This window comes from Myxine glutinosa, chromosome 4 (genome assembly GCF_964187855.1).
Source record: "Myxine glutinosa chromosome 4, kmMyxGlut1.1, whole genome shotgun sequence".
In the NCBI taxonomy this organism is placed as follows: domain Eukaryota; kingdom Metazoa; phylum Chordata; class Myxini; order Myxiniformes; family Myxinidae; genus Myxine; species Myxine glutinosa.
The window spans coordinates 57,449,998-57,466,561 of NC_136264.1; the positions used below are offsets into that span (position 1 = coordinate 57,449,998).

Consider the following 16,564-nt stretch of genomic DNA (forward strand, 5'->3'; position numbering starts at 1 on the left):
TGGCTGTGAGGTGTTTTTATGACGTGTTTTATGGCTGTGAGGTGTTTTTATGGCTGTGAGGTGTTTTTATCACGTGTTTTATGGCTGTGAGGGGTTTTATGGCTGTGAGGTGTTTTTATTACGTGTTTTATGGTTGTGAGGGGTTTTGTGGCTGTGAGGTGTTTTTATTACGTGTTTTATGGTTGTGAGGTGTTTTTATTACGTGTTTTATGGCTGTGAGGTGTTTTAATTACGTGTTTTATGGCTGTGAGGGGTTTTTATTAGGTGTTTTATGGCTGTGAGGGGTTTTATGGCTGTGAGGTGTTTTTATTACGTGTTTTATGGTTGTGAGGTGTTTTTATTTCGTGTTTTATGGCTGTGAGGTGTTTTTATTACGTGTTTTATGGCTGTGAGGGGTTTTTATTACGTGTTTTATGGCTGTGAGGTGTTTTTATTATGTGTTTTATGGCTGTGAGGGGTTTTATGGCTGTGAGGTGTTTTTATTACGTGTTTTATGGCTGTGAGGTGTTTTTATTACGTGTTTTATGGTTGTGAGGTGTTTTTATTATGTGTTTTATGGCTGTGAGGTGTTTTTATTACGTGTTTTATGGCTGTGAGGGGTTTTTATTACGTGTTTTATGGCTGTGAGGTGTTTTTATTACGTGTTTTATGGCTGTGAGGTGTTTTTATTACGTGTTTTATGGCTGTGTGGTGTTTTTATTACGTGTTTTATGGCTGTGAGGTGTTTTTATTACTTGTTTTATGGCTGTGAGGGGTTTTTATTACGTGTTTTATGGCTGTGAGGGGTTTTATGGCTGTGAGGGGTTTTTATTACGTGTTTTATGGCTGTGAGGGGTTTTATGGCTGTGAGGTGTTTTTATTACGTGTTTTATGGCTGTGTGGTGTTTTTATTACGTGTTTTATGGCTGTGTGGTGTTTTTATTACGTGTTTTATGGCTGTGAGGGGTTTTTATTACGTGTTTTATGGCTGTGAGGGGTTTTTATTACGTGTTTTATGGCTGTGAGGTGTTTTTATTACGTGTTTTATGGCTGTGTGGTGTTTTTATTACGTGTTTTATGGCTGTGTGGTGTTTTTATTACGTGTTTTATGGCTGTGAGGGGTTTTTATTACGTGTTTTATGGCTGTGAGGTGTTTTTATTACGTGTTTTATGGCTGTGAGGGGTTTTTATTACGTGTTTTATGGCTGTGAGGTGTTTTTATTACGTGTTTTATGGCTGTGAGGGGTTTTATGGCTGTGAGGTGTTTTTATTACGTGTTTTATGGTTGTGAGGTGTTTTTATTACGTGTTTTATGGCTGTGAGGTGTTTTTATTACGTGTTTTATGGCTGTGAGGTGTTTTTATTACGTGTTTTATGGCTGTGAGGGGTTTTATGGCTGTGAGGTGTTTTTATTACGTGTATTATGGTTGTGACGTGTTTTTATTACGTGTTTTATGGCTGTGGGGTGTTTTTATTACGTGTTTTATGGCTGTGAGGGGTTTTTATTACGTGTTTTATGGCTGTGAGGTGTTTTTATTACGTGTTTTATGGCTGTGAGGGGTTTTATGGCTGTGAGGTGTTTTTATTACGTGTTTTATGGTAGTGAGGTGTTTTATGGCTGTGAGGTGTTTTTATTACGTGTTTTATGGCTGTGAGGTGTTTTTATTACGTGTTTTATGGCTGTGAGGTGTTTTATGGCTGTGAGGTGTTTTTATTACGTGTTTTATGGCTGTGAGGAGTTTTTAATTTTGTGGTGGTGAGGTGTTTTTATTACGTGTTTTATGGCTGTGTGGTGTTTTTATTACGTGTTTTATGGCTGTGAGGGGTTTTTATTACGTGTTTTATGGCTGTGTGGTGTTTTTATTACGTGTTTTATGGCTGTGTGGTGTTTTTATTACGTGCTTTATGGCTGTGTGGTGTTTTTATTACGTGTTTTATGGCTGTGTGGTGTTTTTATTACGTGTTTTATGGCTGTGTGGTGTTTTTATTACGTGCTTTATGGCTGTGTGGTGTTTTTATTACGTGTTTTATGGCTGTGAGGGGTTTTTATTACGTGTTTTATGGCTGTGAGGTGTTTTTATTACGTGTTTTATGGCTGTGAGGGGTTTTTATTACGTGTTTTATGGCTGTGAGGTGTTTTTATTACGTGTTTTATGGCTGTGAGGGGTTTTATGGCTGTGAGGTGTTTTTATTACGTGTTTTATGGTTGTGAGGTGTTTTTATTACGTGTTTTATGGCTGTGAGGTGTTTTTATTATGTGTTTTATGGCTGTGAGGTGTTTTTATTACGTGTTTTATGGCTGTGAGGGGTTTTATGGCTGTGAGGTGTTTTTATTACGTGTTTTATGGTTGTGAGGTGTTTTTATTACGTGTTTTATGGCTGTGAGGTGTTTTTATTTCGTGTTTTATGGCTGTGAGGGGTTTTTATTACGTGTTTTATGGCTGTGAGGGGTTTTATGGCTGTGAGGTGTTTTTATTACGTGTTTTATGGTTGTGAGGTGTTTTTATTACGTGTTTTATGGCTGTGAGGTGTTTTTATTACGTGTTTTATGGCTGTGAGGGGTTTTTATTACGTGTTTTATGGCTGTGAGGTGTTTTTATTATGTGTTTTATGGCTGTGAGGGGTTTTATGGCTGTGAGGTGTTTTTATTACGTGTTTTATGGCTGTGAGGGGTTTTTATTACATGTTTTATGGCTGTGAGGTGTTTTTATTACGTGTTTTATGGCTGTGAGGTGTTTTTATTACGTGTTTTATGGCTGTGAGGGGTTTTATGGCTGAGGGGTTTTTATTACGTGTTTTATGGCTGTGAGGTGTTTTTATTACGTGTTTTATGGCTGTGAGGTGTTTTTATTACGTGTTTTATGGCTGTGAGGGGTTTTATGGCTGTGAGGTGTTTTTATTACGTGTTTTATGGCTGTGAGGTGTTTTTATTACGTGTTTTATGGCTGTGAGGTGTTTTTATTACGTGTTTTATGGCTGTGTGGTGTTTTTATTACGTGTTTTATGGCTGTGAGGTGTTTTTATTACTTGTTTTATGGCTGTGAGGGGTTTTTATTACGTGTTTTATGGCTGTGAGGGGTTTTATGGCTGTGAGGGGTTTTTATTACGTGTTTTATGGCTGTGAGGGGTTTTATGGCTGTGAGGTGTTTTTATTACGTGTTTTATGGCTGTGTGGTGTTTTTATTACGTGTTTTATGGCTGTGTGGTGTTTTTATTACGTGTTTTATGGCTGTGAGGGGTTTTTATTACGTGTTTTATGGCTGTGAGGGGTTTTTATTACGTGTTTTATGGCTGTGAGGTGTTTTTATTACGTGTTTTATGGCTGTGTGGTGTTTTTATTACGTGTTTTATGGCTGTGTGGTGTTTTTATTACGTGTTTTATGGCTGTGAGGGGTTTTTATTACGTGTTTTATGGCTGTGAGGTGTTTTTATTACGTGTTTTATGGCTGTGAGGGGTTTTTATTACGTGTTTTATGGCTGTGAGGTGTTTTTATTACGTGTTTTATGGCTGTGAGGGGTTTTATGGCTGTGAGGTGTTTTTATTACGTGTTTTATGGTTGTGAGGTGTTTTTATTACGTGTTTTATGGCTGTGAGGTGTTTTTATTACGTGTTTTATGGCTGTGAGGTGTTTTTATTACGTGTTTTATGGCTGTGAGGGGTTTTATGGCTGTGAGGTGTTTTTATTACGTGTATTATGGTTGTGACGTGTTTTTATTACGTGTTTTATGGCTGTGGGGTGTTTTTATTACGTGTTTTATGGCTGTGAGGGGTTTTTATTACGTGTTTTATGGCTGTGAGGTGTTTTTATTACGTGTTTTATGGCTGTGAGGGGTTTTATGGCTGTGAGGTGTTTTTATTACGTGTTTTATGGTAGTGAGGTGTTTTATGGCTGTGAGGTGTTTTTATTACGTGTTTTATGGCTGTGAGGTGTTTTTATTACGTGTTTTATGGCTGTGAGGTGTTTTATGGCTGTGAGGTGTTTTTATTACGTGTTTTATGGCTGTGAGGAGTTTTTAATTTTGTGGTGGTGAGGTGTTTTTATTACGTGTTTTATGGCTGTGTGGTGTTTTTATTACGTGTTTTATGGCTGTGAGGGGTTTTTATTACGTGTTTTATGGCTGTGTGGTGTTTTTATTACGTGTTTTATGGCTGTGTGGTGTTTTTATTACGTGCTTTATGGCTGTGTGGTGTTTTTATTACGTGTTTTATGGCTGTGTGGTGTTTTTATTACGTGTTTTATGGCTGTGTGGTGTTTTTATTACGTGCTTTATGGCTGTGTGGTGTTTTTATTACGTGTTTTATGGCTGTGAGGGGTTTTTATTACGTGTTTTATGGCTGTGAGGTGTTTTTATTACGTGTTTTATGGCTGTGAGGGGTTTTTATTACGTGTTTTATGGCTGTGAGGTGTTTTTATTACGTGTTTTATGGCTGTGAGGGGTTTTATGGCTGTGAGGTGTTTTTATTACGTGTTTTATGGTTGTGAGGTGTTTTTATTACGTGTTTTATGGCTGTGAGGTGTTTTTATTATGTGTTTTATGGCTGTGAGGTGTTTTTATTACGTGTTTTATGGCTGTGAGGGGTTTTATGGCTGTGAGGTGTTTTTATTACGTGTTTTATGGTTGTGAGGTGTTTTTATTACGTGTTTTATGGCTGTGAGGTGTTTTTATTTCGTGTTTTATGGCTGTGAGGGGTTTTTATTACGTGTTTTATGGCTGTGAGGGGTTTTATGGCTGTGAGGTGTTTTTATTACGTGTTTTATGGTTGTGAGGTGTTTTTATTACGTGTTTTATGGCTGTGAGGTGTTTTTATTACGTGTTTTATGGCTGTGAGGGGTTTTTATTACGTGTTTTATGGCTGTGAGGTGTTTTTATTATGTGTTTTATGGCTGTGAGGGGTTTTATGGCTGTGAGGTGTTTTTATTACGTGTTTTATGGCTGTGAGGGGTTTTTATTACATGTTTTATGGCTGTGAGGTGTTTTTATTACGTGTTTTATGGCTGTGAGGTGTTTTTATTACGTGTTTTATGGCTGTGAGGGGTTTTATGGCTGAGGGGTTTTTATTACGTGTTTTATGGCTGTGAGGTGTTTTTATTACGTGTTTTATGGCTGTGAGGTGTTTTTATTACGTGTTTTATGGCTGTGAGGGGTTTTATGGCTGTGAGGAGTTTTTAATTTTGTGGTGGTGAGGTGTTTTTATTACGTGTTTTATGGCTGTGTGGTGTTTTTATTACGTGTTTTATGGCTGTGAGGGGTTTTTATTAAGTGTTTTATGGCTGTGTGGTGTTTTTATTACGTGTTTTATGGCTGTGTGGTGTTTTTGTTACGTGTTTTATGGCTGTGTGGTGTTTTTATTACGTGTTTTATGGCTGTGTGGTGTTTTTATTACGTGTTTTATGGCTGTGTGGTTTTTATTACGTGTTTTATGGCTGTGTGGTGTTTTTATTACGTGTTTTATGGCTGTGAGGGGTTTTTATTACGTGTTTTATGGCTGTGAGGTGTTTTTATTACGTGTTTTATGGCTGTGAGGGGTTTTTATTACGTGTTTTATGGCTGTGAGGTGTTTTTATTCCGTGTTTTATGGCTGTGAGGGGTTTTATGGCTGTGAGGTGTTTTTATTACGTGTTTTATGGTTGTGAGGTGTTTTTATTACGTGTTTTATGGCTGTGAGGTGTTTTTATTACGTGTTTTATGGCTGTGAGGTGTTTTTATTACGTGTTTTATGGCTGTGAGGGGTTTTATGGCTGTGAGGTGTTTTTATTACATGTTTTATGGCTGTGAGGGGTTTTATGGCTGTGAGGTGTTTTTATTACGTGTTTTATGGTTGTGAGGTGTTTTTATTACGTGTTTTATGGCTGTGAGGTGTTTTTATTACGTGTTTTATGGCTGTGAGGGGTTTTTATTACGTGTTTTATGGCTGTGAGGTGTTTTTATTACGTGTTTTATGGCTGTGAGGGGTTTTATGGCTGTGAGGTGTTTTTATTACGTGTTTTATGGTTGTGAGGTGTTTTTATTACGTGTTTTATGGCTGTGAGGTGTTTTTATTACATGTTTTATGGCTGTGAGGGGTTTTTATTACGTGTTTTATGGCTGTGAGGTGTTTTTATTATGTGTTTTATGGCTGTGAGGGGTTTTATGGCTGTGAGGTGTTTTTATTACGTGTTTTATGGCTGTGAGGGGTTTTTATTACGTGTTTTATGGCTGTGAGGGGTTTTATGGCTGTGAGGTGTTTTTATTACGTGTTTTATGGCTGTGAGGTGTTTTTATTACGTGTTTTATGGCTGTGAGGGGTTTTATGGCTGTGAGGTGTTTTTATTACGTGTTTTATGGCTGTGAGGGGTTTTTATTACGTGTTTTATGGCTGTGAGGTGTTTTTATTACGTGTTTTATGGCTGTGAGGTGTTTTTATGGCTGTGAGGTGTTTTTATTACGTGTTTTATGTCTGAGGGGTTTTTATGGCTGTGAGGTGTTTTTATGACGTGTTTTATGGCTGTGAGGTGTTTTTATGGCTGTGAGGTGTTTTTATCACGTGTTTTATGGCTGTGAGGGGTTTTTATTACGTGTTTTATGGCTGTGTGGTGTTTTTATTACGTGTTTTATGGCTGTGTGGTGTTTTTATTACGTGTTTTATGGCTGTGAGGGGTTTTTATTACGTGTTTTATGGCTGTGAGGTGTTTTTATTACGTGTTTTATGGCTGTGAGGGGTTTTTATTACGTGTTTTATGGCTATGAGGTGTTTTTATTACGTGTTTTATGGCTGTGAGGGGTTTTATGGCTGTGAGGTGTTTTTATTACGTGTTTTATGGTTGTGAGGTGTTTTTATTACGTGTTTTATGGCTGTGAGGTGTTTTTATTACGTGTTTTATGGCTGTGAGGTGTTTTTATTACGTGTTTTATGGCTGTGAGGTGTTTTTATTACGTGTTTTATGGCTGTGAGGGGTTTTATGGCTGTGAGGTGTTTTTATTACGTGTTTTATGGTTGTGAGGTGTTTTTATTATGGGTTTTATGGCTGTGAGGTGTTTTTATTACGTGTTTTATGGCTGTGAGGTGTTTTTATTACGTGTTTTATGGCTGTGAGGGGTTTTTAATTTTGTGGTGGTGAGGTGTTTTTATTACGTGTTTTATGGCTGTGTGGTGTTTTTATTACGTGTTTTATGGCTGTGATGTGTTTTTAATTTCGTGGTGGTGAGGTGTTTTTATTATGTGTTTTATGGCTGTGAGGTGTTTTTATTACGTGTTTTATGGCTGTGATGTGTTTTTAATTTTGTGGTGGTGAGGTGTTTTTATTACGTGTTTTATGGCTGTGAGGTGTTTTTATTACGTGTTTTATGGCTGTGATGTGTTTTTAATTTCGTGGTGGTGAGGTGTTTTTATTACGTGTTTTATGGCTGTGTGGTGTTTTTATTACGTGTTTTATGGCTGTGAGGTGTTTTTATTACGTGTTTTATGGCTGTGTGGTGTTTTTATTACGTGTTTTATGGCTGAGGTGTTTTTATTACGTGTTTTATGGCTGTGAGGTGTTTTTATTACGTGTTTTATGGCTGTGAGGGGTTTTTAATTTTGTGGTGGTGAGGTGTTTTTATTACGTGTTTTATGGCTGTGAGGTGTTTTTATTACGTGTTTTATGGCTGTGAGGGGTTTTTAATTTTGTGGTGGTGAGGTGTTTTTATTACGTGTTTTATGGCTGTGAGGTGTTTTATGGCTGTGAGGTGTTTTTATTACGTCTTTTATGGCTGTGAGGTGTTTTATGGCTGTGAGGTGTTTTTATTACGTGTTTTATGGCTGTGAGGTGTTTTATGGCTGTGAGGTGTTTTTATTACGTGTTTTATGGCTGTGAGGTGTTTTATGGCTGTGAGGTGTTTTTATTACGTGTTTTATGGCTGTGAGGGGTTTTTAATTTTGTGGTGGTGAGGTGTTTTTATTACGTGTTTTATGGCTGTGTGGTGTTTTTATTACGTGTTTTATGGCTGTGAGGGGTTTTTATTACGTGTTTTATGGCTGTGTGGTGTTTTTATTACGTGTTTTATGGCTGTGTGGTGTTTTTATTACGTGTTTTATGGCTGTGTGGTGTTTTTATTACGTGTTTTATGGCTGTGTGGTGTTTTTATTACGTGTTTTATGGCTGTGAGGGGTTTTTATTACGTGTTTTATGGCTGTGAGGGGTTTTTATTACGTGTTTTATGGCTATGTGGTGTTTTTATTATGTGTTTTATGGCTGTGAGGTGTTTTTATTACGTGTTTTATGGCTGTGTGGTGTTTTTATTACGTGTTTTATGGCTGTGTGGTGTTTTTATTACGTGTTTTATGGCTGTGTGGTGTTTTTATTACGTGTTTTATGGCTGTGAGGGGTTTTTAATTTTGTGGTGGTGAGGTGTTTTTATTACGTGTTTTATGGCTGAGGTGTTTTTATTCCGTGTTTTATGGCTGTGAGGTGTTTTTATTACGTGTTTTATGGCTGTGTGGTGTTTTTATTACGTGTTTTATGGTTGTGAGGTGTTTTTATTACGTGTTTTATGGCTGTGAGGTGTTTTTATTACGTGTTTTATGGCTGTGAGGGGTTTTTATTACGTGTTTTATGGCTGTGAGGTGTTTTTATTACGTGTTTTATGGCTGTGAGGGGTTTTATGGCTGTGAGGTGTTTTTATTACGTGTTTTATGGTTGTGAGGTGTTTTTATTACGTGTTTTATGGCTGTGAGGTGTTTTTATTACGTGTTTTATGGCTGTGAGGGGTTTTTATTACGTGTTTTATGGCTGTGAGGTGTTTTTATTATGTGTTTTATGGCTGTGAGGGGTTTTATGGCTGTGAGGTGTTTTTATTACGTGTTTTATGGCTGTGAGGGGTTTTTATTACGTGTTTTATGGCTGTGAGGGGTTTTATGGCTGTGAGGTGTTTTTATTACGTGTTTTATGGCTGTGAGGTGTTTTTATTACGTGTTTTATGGCTGTGAGGGGTTTTATGGCTGTGAGGTGTTTTTATTACGTGTTTTATGGCTGTGAGGGGTTTTTATTACGTGTTTTATGGCTGTGAGGTGTTTTTATTACGTGTTTTATGGCTGTGAGGTGTTTTTATGGCTGTGAGGTGTTTTTATTACGTGTTTTATGTCTGAGGGGTTTTTATGGCTGTGAGGTGTTTTTATGACGTGTTTTATGGCTGTGAGGTGTTTTTATGGCTGTGAGGTGTTTTTATCACGTGTTTTATGGCTGTGAGGGGTTTTTATTACGTGTTTTATGGCTGTGTGGTGTTTTTATTACGTGTTTTATGGCTGTGTGGTGTTTTTATTACGTGTTTTATGGCTGTGAGGGGTTTTTATTACGTGTTTTATGGCTGTGAGGTGTTTTATTACGTGTTTTATGGCTGTGAGGGGTTTTTATTACGTGTTTTATGGCTGTGAGGTGTTTTTATTACGTGTTTTATGGCTGTGAGGGGTTTTATGGCTGTGAGGTGTTTTTATTACGTGTTTTATGGTTGTGAGGTGTTTTTATTACGTGTTTTATGGCTGTGAGGTGTTTTTATTACGTGTTTTATGGCTGTGAGGTGTTTTTATTACGTGTTTTATGGCTGTGAGGTGTTTTTATTACGTGTTTTATGGCTGTGAGGGGTTTTATGGCTGTGAGGTGTTTTTATTACGTGTTTTATGGTTGTGAGGTGTTTTTATTATGGGTTTTATGGCTGTGAGGTGTTTTTATTACGTGTTTTATGGCTGTGAGGTGTTTTTATTACGTGTTTTATGGCTGTGAGGGGTTTTTAATTTTGTGGTGGTGAGGTGTTTTTATTACGTGTTTTATGGCTGTGTGGTGTTTTTATTACGTGTTTTATGGCTGTGATGTGTTTTTAATTTCGTGGTGGTGAGGTGTTTTTATTATGTGTTTTATGGCTGTGAGGTGTTTTTATTACGTGTTTTATGGCTGTGATGTGTTTTTAATTTCGTGGTGGTGAGGTGTTTTTATTACGTGTTTTATGGCTGTGTGGTGTTTTTATTATGTGTTTTATGGCTGTGAGGTGTTTTTATTACGTGTTTTATGGCTGTGTGGTGTTTTTATTACGTGTTTTATGGCTGAGGTGTTTTTATTACGTGTTTTATGGCTGTGGGGTGTTTTTATTACGTGTTTTATGGCTGTGAGGGGTTTTTAATTTTGTGGTGGTGAGGTGTTTTTATTACGTGTTTTATGGCTGTGAGGTGTTTTTATTACGTGTTTTATGGCTGTGAGGGGTTTTTAATTTTGTGGTGGTGAGGTGTTTTTATTACGTGTTTTATGGCTGTGAGGTGTTTTATGGCTGTGAGGTGTTTTTATTACGTGTTTTATGGCTGTGAGGTGTTTTATGGCTGTGAGGTGTTTTTATTACGTGTTTTATGGCTGTGAGGTGTTTTATGGCTGTGAGGTGTTTTTATTACGTGTTTTATGGCTGTGAGGTGTTTTATGGCTGTGAGGTGTTTTTATTACGTGTTTTATGGCTGTGAGGGGTTTTTAATTTTGTGGTGGTGAGGTGTTTTTATTACGTGTTTTATGGCTGTGTGGTGTTTTTATTACGTGTTTTATGGCTGTGAGGGGTTTTTATTACGTGTTTTATGGCTGTGTGGTGTTTTTATTACGTGTTTTATGGCTGTGTGGTGTTTTTATTACGTGTTTTATGGCTGTGTGGTGTTTTTATTACGTGTTTTATGGCTGTGTGGTGTTTTTATTACGTGTTTTATGGCTGTGAGGGGTTTTTATTACGTGTTTTATGGCTGTGAGGGGTTTTTATAACGTGTTTTATGGCTGTGTGGTGTTTTTATTACGTGTTTTATGGCTATGTGGTGTTTTTATTATGTGTTTTATGGCTGTGAGGTGTTTTTATTACGTGTTTTATGGCTGTGTGGTGTTTTTATTACGTGTTTTATGGCTGTGTGGTGTTTTTATTACGTGTTTTATGGCTGTGTGGTGTTTTTATTACGTGTTTTATGGCTGTGTGGTGTTTTTATTACGTGGTTTATGGCTGTGTGGTGTTTTTATTACGTGTTTTATGGCTGTGTGGTGTTTTTATTACGTGTTTTATGGCTGTGTGGTGTTTTTATTACGTGTTTTATGGCTGTGTGGTGTTTTTATTACGTGTTTTATGGCTGTGTGGTGTTTTTATTACGTGTTTTATGGCTGTGAGGGGTTTTTAATTTTGTGGTGGTGAGGTGTTTTTATTACGTGTTTTATGGCTGAGGTGTTTTTATTACGTGTTTTATGGCTGTGAGGTGTTTTTATTACGTGTTTTATGGCTGTGTGGTGTTTTTATTACGTGTTTTATGGCTGTGTGGTGTTTTTATTACGTGTTTTATGGCTGTGAGGGGTTTTTAATTTTGTGGTGGTGAGGTGTTTTTATTACGTGTTTTATGGCTGAGGTGTTTTTATTACGTGTTTTATGGCTGTGAGGTGTTTTTATTACGTGTTTTATGGCTGTGTGGTGTTTTTATTACGTGTTTTATGGCTGTGTGGTGTTTTTATTACGTGTTTTATGGCTGTGATGTGTTTTTAATTTCGTGGTGGTGAGGTGTTTTTATTACGTGTTTTATGGCTGTGAGGTGTTTTTATTACGTGTTTTATGGCTGTGAGGTGTTTTTAATTTTGTGGTGGTGAGGTGTTTTTATTACGTGTTTTATGGCTGTGAGGTGTTTTTATCACGTGTTTTATGACTGAGGTGTTTTTAATTTCTTTGTGGTGCGGTGTTTTTATTACGTGTTTTATGGCTGAGGTGTTTTTATTTTCGTGGTTGTGAGGTGTTTTTATCACGTGTTTTATGGCTGTGAGGTGTTTTTAATTTCGTTGTGGTGCGGTGTTTTTATTACGTGTTTTATGGCTGTGAGGTGTTTTTATTACGTGCTTGATGGCTGTGAGGTGTTTTCAATTTCGTGGTGGTGAGGTGTTTTTAATTCAGTGGTGGTGAGGTGTTTTTATTACGTGTTTTATGGTGGTGAGGTGTTTTGAATTACTTGGTGGTGAGGTATTTTGAATTACGTGGTGGTGAGGTGTTTTGAATTACTTGGTGGTGAGGTGTTTTGAATTACGTGGTGGTGAGGTGTAATCGTCCCAAACTTCCAATCTGCACCTACCCCTCCCCTATGTATGTGCGGAGGGGTTCTTTCTTGAAAAAAAAACATTCAACCTAAATCTTCAACCTAAATTGTCTATAAAAATGTAATATCACAAACGCAACAAATACATTTGTGCAAAGTAATTGTTTGTATTATGATTGGTGAAAATCATGACAACACAGCAACTCAGGTGCAGTCATTAGCCTCAGCTAAAATAAGCCCGTTCCTCAGTATCGACGTTCCTCAGCCAGTATATATATATATATATATATATATATATATATATATATATATATATATATATATCTATCTATAATTCCACTAATCTCTGTGTGTATGTTTGTTTGTTTGTTTGTATGTTTGTATGTTTGTATGTCTGTGACCGCTGTTTCTCGACAACCACGGGTCCGATATACTTGAAACTTGCCAGGTATATTGCTGGGGACCCGAGGATGTGCCTTTTCAAGGTTTGAAATTAATCGGACAAGTAGTTACCGAGCTATGGCGATTTAGCCGTTCGCCGTTCGCTTTGGCGTTGCGAATGGACCAAACCATTTCATGTAAATAGAGGGGGGGGGGGGGTTCTGTGGTCGTTGCGAATGGACCAAACCATTTCATGTAAATAGAGGGGGGGGATTGTCACCGTACTCGCAAGCCGTTCGCTTTGGCTTTGCGAATGGACCAAACCATTTCATGTAAATAGAGGGGGGGGATATAATTTTAGATATATATATAGTACGGGCATGCCCTAGTATATATAAAGCGCGATGCTGCGCGCGCTAATGCTTACGCAAAGAGCAAGCGGACAACGCGGTTCATAAAAGAGTCTTTATTCAAAGTACTCAAACTGCAGCACTAAGCTGCTCAGGGCTGCGCGCTCCGCGTATATCGTGAGGCCACGCCTCTCTCCCTGGCGTGGCCCATCCCCACTTGGTGTGCGGGGTGATGTCACCACGTCAGTGCTTTCGTGTCCGCCACATATATATATATATATATATATATATATATATATATATATATATATATATATATATATATTTCCAGTAATCTCTGTGTGTATGTGTGTGTGTGTGTGTGTGTGTTTGTCTGTGACCGCTGTTTCTCGACAACTACCGGTCCGATATACTTGAAACTTGCCAGGTATATTGCTGGGGACCCGAGGATGTGCCTTTTCAAGGTTTCATATTAATCTGACAAGTAGTTACCGAGCTATGGCGATTTATTTACCAAACTAATCACAGAACAGGTTGCGGGGTAGGCCAGCCAATCACAGAACACGTTGTTGCGTAGGCGTGGCCGATGTGAATTTGAGGCGTAGCGGGCGCCATTTGGAGGAGCTGGGAGGACTCAGTCGTGATAGAGTGAGCCTGAGTGAGTATATCAAGACAAGAACAAGATCTAGAAGGAGGTATGTACGGTGCGATTCATATAATATATTGTTTAGTTATCGTCGATGAGGAATTTGGGGTCGGAATGGGTGATCGGCCTGGGTGACTGGGTCTCGACTAGATGCTGGGCCGCACCAAGGAACGGGCACCCACGTACGGGCACGACCTGAGGATGTGCCTTTTCAAGGTTTCATATTAATCGGAGAAGTAGTTACCGAGCTATGGCGATTTCTTTACCAAACTCCGCAAGCCGTTCGCTTTGGACCAAACCATTTTATGTAAATAGAGGGGGGGGGATTGTCACCGTACTCGCAAGCCGTTCGCTTTGGCTTTGCGAATGGACCAAACCATTTCATGTAAATAGAGGGGGGGGATATAATTTTAGATATATATATAGTACGGGCATGCCCTAGTATATATATATATATATATATATATATATATATATATATATATATATATATATATATATATATATATATATATATATATATATAATATATATACAGACTTGGCATTTAATATGGAATATATTTTTTTTTCTTGACTTGCGTTTACTTTCTTAACTCAGTATATCAATCTGGTGAGTTTCTTTTACACTTTGGTGATTTATTTGTTAAAGGAACCATGTCACTGATTGTCTGTCGCAGCAAGAAGTCAACAACAGGATTATATCACAAGTGGCGTGGCAAAATGTACGGACAGGTGCATTTGATGATTGGCTTCACAGTCGGGTATACAAGGGTTGTTGCGTTCTGTATTAGTGGAAAACAACTGCAGCACATCTCCAAAAGTTATTGCCGCTTCCTCTGGAGATGGTCCGTCAACTCGACAATGCTGTTTGTCATGGAGTGGTGGCTTTACGAAATTACGGCATGAAACAGCGTCCTATTGCTCGGCAGTATGGCATCACTCAAGGTCAGGTGTCAAAGATCCTGAAACGAAATGCTCAGAGGGGTGTCCCTACTCCAATACCGAGGCCAGGACGTCCCCGCAGAACCACAAAGGAGGGATGATCGCCAGCTGCACCGGTTAGTCCGCAATGGCCGTACCAAGTCAGCTAATCGGCTTAGGGCTGAGTGGCAGCAACTGACAAATGTGCCTGTATCCAGAAGGCTAGTCGACCAATGACTGGTTCAAGCAGGCTGTCGTGCCAGGCGTCCCCTGAGAAAGCCATGCCTGACCAGACAACACCGCCAGCGCCAATTGTAGTGGGCCAGAGAGCACCATCAATGGCAGCCAGGACACTGGAATCACGTGATCTTCAGTGACGAGTCTAGATTTCTGGTCTATCGTCAAGATGGCCACGTCCGAGTGCGCAGACAAGTGCATGAAGCCTACAACAAAGATTGTATAGTGCCAAGAGTCCAAGCTGGAGGTGGTGGGGTGACCGTTTGGGCTGCTTTTCATGCAGCGGGCAAAACTGACCTGGTTGTTCTGAATGGAAACCTGAACCAGTTCAAGTACAGGGCCATTCTGGAAGAAACATTGCTTCCATTTGCTCGTGCAGCCTTTCGAAGAAACTTTGTCTTCCAAGATGACAATGCACGGCCTCATCATGCTCGCATGATCCAACGCTTTCTTGCTGACCATGGTGTAGAGCATATGGAGTGGCCTGCCATGTCCCCGGATATGAATCTGATAGAGAAATTGTGGGCAGAATTAACGTGTCAAATCGACCACTTGGACCAGCAGCCGACCTCTGTGCGTGAATTGCAGCAGGCTATTGTCACTGCATGGCAAGCGATTCCTGTCCAAACCTTGGCAAATCTCGTGAACAGCATGCGCCAACGTGTACGTGCTCTCCAGAATGCTCGTGGGGGTTACACGAAGTACTGAACTGTAATTTTACTCTCCGTAATCCCAGTCGTAATTTAACTTTTGTTTTTGTTAAAAAAATGTTGGCTAATGTGCAAAATAAAGAGCTACTTCTGGAAAACGTACAGAAGTTTAACACAGTACTGTCCATGAATTGAGTTCGATATCAGTTTACATCACTTTCAAGGATCAATTTATTTGTTTCGAAATGTCAAATGTGGTTTTTGTTTCTTTCAAATGTCATATTAACAAAATCTAGAATAATTTCAACATAATTCCAATGAACTTTTGGTTCGAAGGCATCTTGAAAAGTAAGTTCACCCCCACAAAAAAAATATTCCATATTAAATGCCAAGTCTGTATATATATATATATATATATATATATATATATATATATATATATATATATATATATATATATACACACACACACACACACACACACACACACACACACACACACACACACACACACACACACACACACACACACACACACACATCACTGGTTCGTGTTAGAAAGTGTGTGTAACCTCACCTGAAGCACGTGCTCGTGCAGAGTAAGAGTGTTGACGATATAAATTAAGCGGGTTTTTTGAGCCAACAATCCAATCTCGTATGCTGAATCACGCCACCACGGACGACCTAAGTCAGTGATGTGGTCGCTCCGAGGGAATGGCGGAGGGACGTGCAAGAAACGGCCATGTGGGGTGTAGTATTTACGAATACCAGTTATTGGATCGACATGCTTACGGAGCTGTAATGGAAAAAAAAAAGCTTTTTCATTTACAATAATCTACAACAGAAATAAAAAAATGCTTTTTCATTTACAATAATCTACAACAGAAATAAAAAAATGCTTTTTCATTTACAATAATCTACAACAGCAATTAAAAAATGCTTTTTTCATTCACAATAATCTACAACAGTAATAAAAAATATGCTTTTTCATTTACAATTATCTTCAGTAATAAATAAATGCTTTTTCATTTACAATAACCTACAACAGTGATAGAAAAAAATGCTTTTTCATTCACAATAACCTACAACAGTAATAAAAATGCTTTTTCATTCACAATAACCTACAACAGTAATAAAAATGCTTTTTCATTCACAATAACCTACAACAGTAATAAAAATGCTTTTTCATTCACAATAACCTACAACAGTAATAAAAATGCTTTTTCATTCACAATAACCTACAACAGTAATAAAAATGCTTTTTCATTCACAATAACCTACAACAGTAATAAAAATGCTTTTTCATTCACAATAACCTACAACAGTAATAAAAATGCTTTTTCATTCACAATAACCTA

At 38.1% G+C, this 16,564-nt stretch overlaps 1 protein-coding gene across 1 annotated transcript in view; it reads right to left on the reverse strand.

The window, feature by feature from the left end:
- CYB5D1 (cytochrome b5 domain containing 1) overlaps positions 1-16,564 on the reverse strand; it is a 158,199-nt gene that overhangs the window by 128,153 nt on the left and 13,482 nt on the right. Inside the window, exon 3 of the mRNA XM_068112369.2 lies at positions 15,784-16,002. Within this exon, the coding sequence (XP_067968470.2) occupies positions 15,784-16,002 (219 nt within the window). The remainder of the gene's footprint in view (positions 1-15,783; positions 16,003-16,564) is intronic.